The sequence below is a fragment of the Puma concolor genome, chromosome A1, assembly GCF_028749965.1.
Source record: "Puma concolor isolate L17-30 chromosome A1, mPumCon1.1.hap2, whole genome shotgun sequence".
Classification (NCBI taxonomy): domain Eukaryota; kingdom Metazoa; phylum Chordata; class Mammalia; order Carnivora; family Felidae; genus Puma; species Puma concolor.
This window is the reverse complement of record NC_141667.1, coordinates 21857616-21869778: the sequence shown is the minus strand read 5'-3', so window position 1 is coordinate 21869778 and position 12163 is coordinate 21857616. Positions and strand designations below refer to the sequence as shown.

Here is a 12163-nt window from a genome sequence, read left to right as displayed (position 1 = left end):
GAGTTGCTGTGTTTTCTTTAATATTTTAAAATATGTTAGCTTGGTATAGATCCGTGGAAGTACTGGACTGATCCATATAGGTCGACCAGTGGGATAATGTAGATACATATGATGATGTCTTTATGGGCTTATATTTGAGATGAAGATACATCTAAAATCATACTTTCCATTTCAACTGCCTGTTGAGTATTCTAAAGTAGTTTGGTTTTCTGGTAACACCCTTTAACCTTTATAACACATTATTGTTTATCCTGCATATATGTTATTTTACCAGGTATTTTGACAAATAGTACAAAAACTGTCACTTATCCTTCTGGAAATAGATTTGATATACATACAGGAATAAAAAGTATAATTTGGATGACAGATATTTGAATAAGACACATTTTGATAATAACTGATTTATAGTTGAATAACTTTTAAAGTTTTCAAAGAATTAACTCAATTAACTCATTTTAAAAACCAGAATACTTATTTATCAGAGACTATTTATATTTAAACTCAGATACCTGCATTTCTCCCATATATTTTGTGCAATTTAATGGAATATTATCTCTTATTCTGTATATTCCGATCATTTATCTAATTCAAACATATTCTATCTCATCTAGGTTACATTAATATTTATCAAATATGTAATAATATCAGGACTAGAGTAAACACTTGTATATTTTATTTAAAAAAGTCTTTGCTCATTCCATACCATAAAATACAGAATATATAAGTTTATACATGGAGGAAGGCTTATAGATTATTTTGTGCAAAAAGCCCTTCCTGTAAGGCAATCTATACTTATATAAACTTTAAATTATGGGCAGCACAATTTCTTATTGTTGCAGCCTTAAAAATGCGTATTTGGTGGGGTACCTGGGTGGCTCAGTTGGTTAAGCAGCTATCTTTGGCTCAGGTCATGATCTCGCAGTCTGTGAGTTCAAGCCCCGCGTCGGGCTCTGTGCTGACAGATCACAACCTGGAGCCTGCTTCAGATTCTGTGTCTCCCTCACTCTCTACCCCTCCCCTGCTCTGTCTCTCTTTCTCTCTCAAAAATAAATAAACATTATTTTTTTAAGTGAGAATTTGGGTAATTGTCAATTTTATTGCCTCTGTGCCTAGAATTCCAACAAAACATAAAAACAACAACAACAACAACAACATAGAGATAGATGTATGGCTCTGGTTGCAGCTTTTCATATTAATAAAAGAGGATTTAAAAGTTACAGATAGATCTTGATCCTATTTATGGAGGATAGTTATTATTAGTACTAAGATTGACATCACTGTATTAATTGCTTCCTGTTTGGCCCAACGATAGACTTCGTATGTATATCTAGTTTTAAATATAAATGTACATATTATACACACACATGGAAGACACTACATTTGATTTAAGCACTTATTTTAATAAATAAGTAAAAATGAGCCCAAAAGAATTAAACTGGCTTGCCCCAAAACATAGTTTATTACTATATTATTGTAAACAGAAAAACAATGTTTAATAAATGCTGGGAAAGCTGGATAATTTTAATGCCTTACTATTTGTCCCCACTGTAAAATAGTTATGCTTATTATGCAAAACATAGTTTGGAACACTTCCAATTTTATTAGATTCTTAGTAATTCCTCAAAAGCAACATTTTTTAAGTTTTTATCTCTTAATTCAAATGCCCCCTCATTAAAATTAAATCCAAATAAGAGGAAAGGGAGTGACTGCATTTTGCATTAAGATTTTAGACCTGTTAATATATAAAACATGTCTAAATAAAGTCTATAAATTTTATATTTTTAAATTATATGGTTCTTTTGTCATAAGTAATCCTGTTTTAAGGGAAAATAAATATTAACTCACTATAATTTTGTAGATGTTATTTCTATGCTTTTACTGATATAAATAATCAATTGCAGAGAAAAACTAAAGGATGATCTTAAACTAATAGTTAAAGCCCATGCATAATCAGACAACAAAAAGTGCTTCTATAAATGAAGTAATGCACAGTCATTTAATTCTAATATTATCTTCCTTATATTAGTGATTTTCACTTAAACCAGAGCTAAAAAACTACTACTATTAACTTTGGGGGTAAATAAAGTCTTCTAAAATAAAATGAAATTTCTTTATTATTATCCTACCCTTCTCCCCAATATACCCCCTAATGGTCTCCTCGATACTGTCCCTTTCTTCCTATTTATTTTTGTCCAAAGTGTCTCTCCTGTTTCTCTCACACCAACTCCTCTCCTTGCTCTATCTCTCTGCCCCTACTTCCTCCTGTCAAAACCATATGCCACATTCCATTGTGTTGCTCAGAATCATTTTTTAGTTAAAATTAAAAGACTCTAATTAATTGTTGAAATCTTAAATGCATTAGCATCTTCTGATCAGAACACATAATCTGGACAATATTTAAGGATACATAATGAAGGCAAATGGGATGCATTGATTTTAATATTTATAGCAGAGCCCAACTTTTTTCTCATTGACTGGGTAGTTCACCATACTGGTCTCTCAAAAACTTACCCAGTTCCTCTCCAACACCATCACTTCAACAAGAAATCCTTTTGCAGTTTTCACAGTTGGCACATATAACTCATCAATGAACCCTTTATGACTTAACCCAAGCCCTTTCTTAGTATTCACTACCTGTGGATTCAATAACGTGTCTAATCACAGCCATAATGCCAGACAAGCCACTTAAAAAGAATTTAGAGTGGTGTTTCTTTCCTCAGATTGTCTAGGATGCATCCCATCTCTGTCACCTACCAGGTGACCATGAGCCACTTCTATATGTCTCAAGGCCTATATCTTATGCTAATCATAAGAATAAAGTAATGATACAAATTAAGGGCTGGGTATTCTGCCTCGTCTACCTTACAGTCTATAAACGTACATTCTCATTATGACGTTCTGCTGGAAACCATGCTGGGCTTCAGTTAAAATCTGAATAAGACCAGACAGGCCCCTGCCTTTGGAGAGATTACATCATACAGACAAAGCCTGCAAATAAATTTATCATGATACGACAAATTTCATGTCATATGATACATTTGTCATTTAAGCTTCACTATAATTTTTTAATCTTTGTTTAATATAAAAGTAAAATATTTAGATTATTTGAGAACAAATGAAAATTATAAGTATTTCAGAAAATTCAGAGGGAGATAAAAATCAAAATCTTTTAATTCATCTTTATAAACACATATTTACGAAATTGGTACAAAAAACATAAAAACCACCTTTTAATTTTATTGCTAAATAGTACTAACTGATAATAAGTCATTGCATTTATGAAAAAAAAAAGTACAACTCTCCATTCCCTAATGTCCAACACATTAGGTACTTCTCTTTTTTCATTCTGCTTTATAAATATCATGGTATTAAGCTGTCAGTGTTTATCAGTGTTTATCAGCATTCCTAATCATTACCATGATTCTACAAGAACAGATCGTAGTTTATATGAGTGTTTTTAACATTTTAGTTACATTACAAAATTGATTTTTATTATTTAGATTGAATTATTTTTTTCTTTTTTAGGTCAAGTATTTTTGGATATGTTCAAAGATCACATACCTACAATAAAAAGCAAACAATAGAAAACAAATTTAACAGCAAAATACATTATTAAAAGTGTCAAAAGGTATAGAGAAGTGTTTTTACCTGTTTTCGCTATGAAATTATACCCACAGTAAAAGAAAAATGAAACTGGTTAGGAAAATACCGGTCATGAAATTGATGAATTCACTACTTACATTTAGAATACTGATTACACTTAATAATTCATGTTTCAAATAATCCTCAAGTATGAAAATAATTATTATTCTCACTAATATATGTTCACATAAAATTATATTTAAAAATTCAATATAAGTCAGAAAAACATTTAGTTGAACTTATAAACATTATTGTATTCTATTGTATTATACATATTATATTATAATATAACTATTATTTTTGCCTTGGTCTGGCTAGGACATGAGTGAGTGTTCTTTGAATGACAAAGGAGTACCCCTGGGATGGACGAGTGAGTTGTACTGTGTCTTCTTGCAGAACATATTAATTCTGTTGCAGCTGAGGAAACAGAGGCCTCAAGAGAAAGAACTCAAGTTCTATGCTAATTAATTTTGAAAAAAAAAAAAAACATAAAAACGAATGCTGCTAGATTCCTGTGTTAATATTCAGATACATTGATGGGAAATGAGCTGTTAGTATAATCTTAACATACAATTAATAATTTTTAAGCATATACATGCAAATTTTGAGAAACATTCATTACAACTAAATTAGACCAGTTCTGAGTGTGTAACGTATGGGGGTTTTAAAGTAAGTGATATGGCCAATATGGAATTTGCCCTGTCCTAAAGAATTTCACAATCTAGGTAGAATCAGAGTCAAACTTCAGAAAATTCTATGTAGTATACTAGAAAATGTCATACAAACTCATTTTGCCCAAGGGATACATGGTAGGCTTTAATCAATAGTAGTTTTACAACCATGCTTTGAATCTTTATAGCGATTAGTGAGATATCAGAAAAGCCCATTAATATACTGCATTATGTTTAGCCCCTTTAAAACCTTTTTATCTTTTAAATATAAAAAATTGTGATAAAGTTAAAAGACAGTGGTTTAAGTTTCAGAAAATAAAATTAAACAGAGTAGTGTTAAATTATAGTATTGCATGTGACAAAATCTATACTTTCTTAATTTGGGGGGAAATATCTACTGATTTACTTATGTGCAGCAAATAATATGTAGCATATCAATAGATGTAATCATATATGACTGTGTTAACTATATTTTAAAGGGAGGCCCAGATGCTTAATAATCATTTATATCTTACACACACACAAAATTACAGGTCAATTTTATGCCATTTTTTCCCCATGAAAACAGGGTCCCTCTATTTTTTATTCTATGTGTAATATACATTTAATTTATCAGGGTAAAAAGCAACCTGGATGTTACCAATACTGGTTTTATCTTTGAATATACATTTCCAGTAAGCAAGAAATGCATTAATTGAAAATTGCATGAACATTGTATTCAGTGAAAAATTGTTCCTCACAATATTTTTGGTCAACTAAAAGTGCAGTGCATTTGTCTCATTATATTCATTTTTGTGATAAAATAGGTTGCTGATTTTTTTCTCAGATAGCTCAAACAATAAAATTACGGGGTATTTAAATTTTCAAAAAAAATGAAAAGGAGAAGTGTTTTGTTTTTTGTTGTTGTTGTTTTTTTGAGGCAGCATCATTTCAACACATTTCTTTGAACATGTACCATCATCTAACACACCACATGACCCACCAGCAATAATTTTTTGGAAAGACCGTTTCAAAGTTAGAAGTATTTAAGTATCTTTGTTTGGGTGGGTGGGATTCGTGTAGGTACGTCTGTCATACAAGTGACCGCAACAGATGCAGATGATGCCAACTATGGAAACAGTGCAAAAGTGGTCTACAGCATACTGCAAGGACAGCCATATTTTTCTGTGGACCCAGAATCAGGTAATAGCCTTTCATACTTGGTTTCCTTCTCATCTCATTATGTAATACATCCGGATGCACAATTATAGATTTTTCTGTATTTTAAGAGCTATTGATTCAGTATCATGCTTCCACTTATTCCCCATAGTTATTCCATGGAAATAAAAGCAAATTTCATATTATTTAAATAGATTATTTGAACTGTTATCCTTTTAGACTATTATCTACAGAGTTTAAATTTACGACACCAAATACAAAATTTGAAATTTAGCACTTTTTGTGTCCTAGGAAATACTCAAAACAGAAAGAATGTGAAAATCATCAAATTAAGTAAGCTTATTCATCTGAAGATTTTTTAATGAAGTTAATTTTTTTAAATCAAAAAATATAATTAAATTGATTTAGCCAAGCTCATTCCCTGTACAGTAGCCAGTGGAAGAATTCTGTCTGTTCTGTCCATTACATTAAATTGGTTATGGATTTCATACAGTTAGGTACACCAGCTTTTTGATTGTTTGTTATGATGAACTTCTATAAAATAGATCTTGCATAGGTTAATCTTAGAACTCAGTGATTAAATTGTAAAATATTTGTCTACTTTTTCTAAAAGGCATAATAAAAACTGCACTACCAGACATGAGCAGAGAAAATAGAGAACAGTACCAAGTGGTTATACAAGCCAAAGACATGGGCGGCCAGATGGGAGGCCTTTCTGGAACCACCACCGTAAACATCACTCTGACAGATGTCAACAACAATCCTCCACGATTTCCCCAGAGTAAGGAAGGTTTTATTTCTCTCGTGTAGGAAGCCTCCAACACACTACGAATAGAGGCTTATATTTGTACCAGTGTTTTCACTATTCGGTTGTGAACAAAGACAAATCCACAACCTATCCCTCTGACAAAATATGATAATTTCCCACAAACTGACTTCCCAATATTGGCTGTGATCATCTCACTCTTTCTCTTATCTGTTTCTCGGTGTAGAGCACGGACTCTTAGTTCTGACAGCCTGGTTTCAAATCCCATGTCTGTCACTCATCAGACCTCAGTTATCTGAGATTATCTTATACACAGTTCTCCTATCTGTATATAAGAATTATATTCCCTTATTTAATTGATTCTAAAACACAGACTTGATATTTTAAAGTCTCAGATATCAGATACTAGTATTACAATCAACACAAAATGGGTTCAAATGGCAGCACTTGTTTTTCTTAATGGCCCTTTGAGTTGTGGTATGCCTTCTTTCTGATGGCATCTGAGACATGTTTGCTAGTATCTGTTACCTACTTGGAAAGGTCAAATCAGTCAATACCCTTTTAGTCATCACCATTTTAGGCACGTATGTTAAATCCTGAATGCTTTGCATGCCATGAATTCCCACACAAACAGATTCCAATCCTTTCCATTTTGCAGTGAATACAAATATGAAGGGCCTATTTTGAAATGTTCAGTTGAGGGGGTCTCAAATTTAAATTTATGATATTGAATCTAATACATTAGAGCATTTTTCCAAGCTAATCAAAATTAAACTATTTGATGATTCAGCTTTGGATGGTTGACATATGTATCTGATAAATGTTTTAAAAAGTTTGCTAAGAATATGAACAATAAGCCTAATTAACATAAATCTAAACTTTGCATTCAGTTTCCTTAAATATAAACTGAAACAGTATGACTTGATGAATTCTCAAACGGCCTGGTACTCTATAATTCCATGATCCATTATAATCTTAGCAAAAGGTTTAGAACAATAATAGTAATAACAAAAAATGTTTAAGAACTATCCCCGGGCTAAACATATAAAAGACATAATTTCATGTAATTCTCATTAAAAAAAAAAAAAAAAAACTATGAGATGATTGCTGTCATTATCACCCAATTTTATAGATGAAGAAATCAAGGGTTAGAGAATTTAACTTGCCCAGTGATGAGAATTCAAATCCAGGCAGCTGGATTTAGAAGTCCTCCTTAATCACCAAACAAATTAGAAAGAGAAGACTTTGAATCAGAGAGACTTAGTTTTGCATGCTGTTTTTCTCAATCTTATAGGATTGTTTCCTTGAGCCCTATCCCTACCTTGGTATTATGAGGACGGATATTAGAATTAAATAAATTAATACAGAGGGCCTTTGGCCTTATACAGAATGCAGCACATTTTACATGTTTAAAAACATTTCTAACTTTCATTAACTTTTTTTTTAACTTTTTCCTATTGATTCTTGAACAAATTGTCACAAACTAAAATCCTTTCAAGGACACCACAATGCAATATAATTGGCTGGAACTGAAGGAAACAGAAACATTCATATCCCTTAAAGGCATTAACAAGCAAAAAGGAAGGAAGGAAGGAAGGAAGGAAGGAAGGAAGGAAGGAAGGAAGGAAGGAAGGAAGGAAGGAAGGATTCCTGTGTATGGGTTTATTTTTCTATCTCTGACCTAGAATATAAGAATAAGTGCATGTTTTTGAAATAATTTGAAAGTTGTGAAAATGTATAATGACAATATTGAAAGCTCCAGATAAGCGGTAAATAATTGGTTTTCTTGCCCTCTTAAGTAAAAGTTCTGGATTCTAATATCGTGCCTACCATCTGTTATCTCAATAACCTTGGAGCATCCACTTAATCTTCCTGGAACTTATATTTCTCATTTACAAAGTGAGAGTGCTCTGCCTTTATAAATTATTTTTCCAATTTAATAAATCTATAATTTTTGACAGCTTACAATTCAATATGATGAAAAACTCTCCCAGTTTAAAATTAATTTATTGAAGTAAAAAAGGCAGAGGAAAAGAAAGGTTTTTGTTATCTGAAGATGAAATGCCAAAACAGCTCTGATTGAATTTTCAGGTACGTATCAATTTAATTCTCCCGAGTCCGTACCTCTTGGAACCCATGTTGGAAGGATAAAGGCCGATGACCCTGATGTGGCGGAGAATGCTGAAATGGAATACAGCATTGCTGAAGGAGATGGAACAGACATGTTTGATGTCATCACTGACAAGGACACACAGGAAGGGATTATAACTGTCAAACAGGTTTCTTTACACTGTCTTCATTTTTTCATTGAGTGCTTATAGTTTATTTTTGCTTTTCAGTTAAGGGAAGAAAAGCCTAGGATTTATTTTTCCCATCTTTACAGTCTTCATAGAAGGGGGTATAGTTGTGGCTTCATCTCAAGTTACGCATCTTCACCACTGACACTTAAAAAGGATACAAAGCCTTAATTGCTTGTGCTTATAGCAGACACTCAAGGTAGGACCAGATAGCCTCGAAAGTCCTTGTTTTATACTCTCCCTGGCTGAAAAAATAGGCATGCAGTCATAACTTTATTTCACACACTTTTCAGAATATTCCAATTTGTCTCTTCAAGTAGATGAAACTTGAAGATGTGTGTTTTACTTTGGATTTCTTGATTTTTAATGCAGTGTGGGAGAACATTATGAAACTTTATCTAGAATAATCCAGCTAAGTATTGATCATGTTCTATTTTCCTGATTTTTCTGTTTCCATTCACATCTTGCTTTCCATGGTGTTCAGATGAATGAAATATGCTTTTTCTTTTTAAAATATCAGTTTTAGAAATGTTGGAACTAAGGGGGCAACTTATATGAGCAGTTTGCTAAATCTCTACTTTATTTTATATTTACTCTGATTTTAACTTTGTATAAATTTAATAATAATAGTAAATAATCTGTATATCCATTAGATAATACATTTGCCTGTGACCATCAAAATGTGAATTGCATTAATAAGTGGGATTCAGTCTTAATGTGCATACCATTATATTCAGTTACCCCCTATGAATAAGTGTAAGACAAAACAAAAAATTACTAGTTTATTTGATATACCTATGCAGCAATAACTGAGGAAGTTTTTTAACCACAATTCCTGGCACCAGTAACAGAGCTGGATATTCAAATTTAATATTGTCTTCCCTTGTCATATCTGCTATATTATACTAATTTTTCTTATTTAACTCCAGAATTTAGATTTTGAAAGCAAAATGCTGTACACTTTAAGAGTGGATGCAAGTAACACTCACCCTGATCCACGATTTCTACACCTGGGACCTTTCAAAGACACAGCTGTGGTCAAAATATCTGTAGAAGATATAGATGAGCCTCCTGTGTTTAGTAAACTTTATTACTTGATAGAAGTAGATGAAGATGTAAAGGAGGGCAGCATCATTGGACAGGTTACAGCATATGATCCAGATGCTATGAACAATTTAATAAAGTAAGTATTTTGTGATAATTTAAGTTTGCAGAAAAATAATCATCGTCCATTTACAAGCTGTTTGAAAAAAATAACATGGTACTATGTATGATGAAGTATAGTAATAAGAATAAATCCTTCCATAGCACGATTTTTAGCTGAACTAACTTCTAAGTGATCTCAATATATTATTGTATTTGACTCATCATTTTGCAAGGTAGATCCTATTATTATACCTGACTGCAGATGATAATATTAAGACACAGCATTTAAATAACTTGCCAAACAATTAGTCAGTGGCAAAGCTGGGTTTGAGAATCAGGCCATCTGGCTCTAAGAGTCTGTGATTTTAATCCTCCGCTGTAGTGATTCTTATCTCATTGCCTCTCTTGGAGAAGTCATAGTTCAAATAATAAATGACCTAAACAAATAAATTAGAAGAAAAATTTGTTCTAGGAATGCTATTAAGAGATAATTTGAAAATGTGGAAACATCTTTTAAAAATAGTCACTAGGCATCAAAATTTTTGGAAAAAACAATATGTCAACCTTTTCTAATAACAGAGAATTAGTAAAGAAAGTAATGATACTTGCAAATATAAAACATATTAAAATTAGTATCATATTGTGTAGTATAGCGTAAATACTTTCCCAAAGTTTGAATACAGTATGGACCATTTCAAAGATTTCAAATATGCCAGAATCTTAAGTGATTGCTTTATATGGTTCTTAAGGGGAATGTAAATATAGTTGTGAAATTAATGAATGAATACAATGGGTGGCTGAAGATGAGTGTCTGATTGTGGCATTAAATTCATGACATGAGACTGTCAAACATGTTGCCTATCCCTTCTTCTGTAAAATAATGGTTACCGTTTATTCAGCACCTGGTATAAACTAGAGAGTCTGAAGAGATATATATTTATTAGCTCAGCTCAGCCTCATTACAACTTTATTGGGCAGGTACAACTCTTATCACCCAAATTTTATAGAAGAATAAATAGAGATGCCAAGAGTTAAGGACACAGTGTAATATAGTTAGCAGACCAAGGATTCAAACTTCAGTTGATCTGAATACATAGCCAATTCTTTAGCAGTCATACTCTGCTTTCCTAATGACCTGTTTACTAATTAGAGAAATTAATATAATGTGCTGCATTTGTAGACTAATTTGACTGACTTCAGTTATACAAGGTAGATCCCTCAGGGACAAAATTATGCAAAAGGCAAAACATGTATTTTGCCCCTCAGAATTTGGTCTAGTTTCTCTTCATTTTCCCCATTTCCCACAGTAGGGAGTTTCATCAGCTCCAGCTACAGACATGTTAGCTTAGAAAATTACAGCCTTTTTAAGAAAATTATTTTAATGTTTATTTATGAGAGAGAGAGAGATTCCGAAACAGGGGAGGGGCAGAGAGAGAGGGAGACACAGAATCCGAAACAGGCTCCAGGCTCTGAGCTGTCAGCAAAGAGCCCGACACGGGGCTCGAACCCACAAGCCATGAGAACATGACCTGAGCCAGTCGGACATTTAACCAACTGAGCCACCCAGACACCCCAGAAAATTACAACCTTTTCATTCTTCTTTTGAACACTTGTATTAAGGTATTATTGACCAACAATAAACTGCACAACTTTAATCTGTATGATTTGAGAAACTCTTGTATATTCATACACCCATTAAAACATCATCAAATTCAAGATAATGTAGATATATCTTACCCCAAAAAGTTTTTTCATGTCTTTTTAATGCCTCCCTCCCAAACTTCCCAAAACCCACCCCTGATCCCCAGGCAAACAACGATCGGGTTTCTGTTGATATAGGTCAGAATGGATTCTGTTTTCTTGAATTTATACCAATGCAATCATACAGTGTTTATTCTCTTTCGTCTAACTTGTTTCACTTAGCATAACCATATTGAGACTTTTCCATGTTGTTATGTGCATCAGTGGTTGATCCCTCCAATTGCTGAAAAGTATTCCAATGTATAGAAATACCACATTTTGTTTATCTGTTCACTGATCAGTTGATAAGTACATATACAAATATTTGTGCATTGGTATTTGTATAGTTACATGTTTTCACTTTTCTTGAAAACATACCTAGAAGAATTATGATCAGATCATCAGGCAGATATGTATTTAACGCTTAAGAAACCAGCATATTATTTAAAGTTAAACAATGGCTATACAATTTTACATTTTAAAGTGGCTATACAGTTTAAAGTGGCTATACAATTTTACATTTTTACCAGCAATTATGATGGATTCAGTTTCTATATAGCCTCACCAATACTTGGGAGCCTCTTTAGCCATTCTAACAGCGGTATAATTGTATCTCTATGCTGATATGTTGAGCGTTTTTTCATATGTTCAATAATAATCATATTATTATATATATATATATTAAATAAATCATATGATTTATTTTTCATATATTGAACAAGCTCTGCATTATTGGGATAAAT

General features: G+C 32.4%; 1 protein-coding gene across 2 annotated transcripts in view; it reads left to right on the top strand.

Annotated features, from left to right (window-relative positions):
• The window catches only part of CDH9 (cadherin 9), a 143917-nt gene that overhangs the window by 111112 nt on the left and 20642 nt on the right, over positions 1 to 12163 (top strand). For both annotated transcript variants that reach the window (XM_025924700.2, XM_025924699.2), the window contains exons 4-7: positions 5376 to 5495; positions 6085 to 6252; positions 8329 to 8516; positions 9464 to 9717. In XM_025924700.2, coding sequence (XP_025780485.1) covers positions 5376 to 5495; positions 6085 to 6252; positions 8329 to 8516; positions 9464 to 9717 — 730 coding nt within the window. The remainder of the gene's footprint in view (positions 1 to 5375; positions 5496 to 6084; positions 6253 to 8328; positions 8517 to 9463; positions 9718 to 12163) is intronic.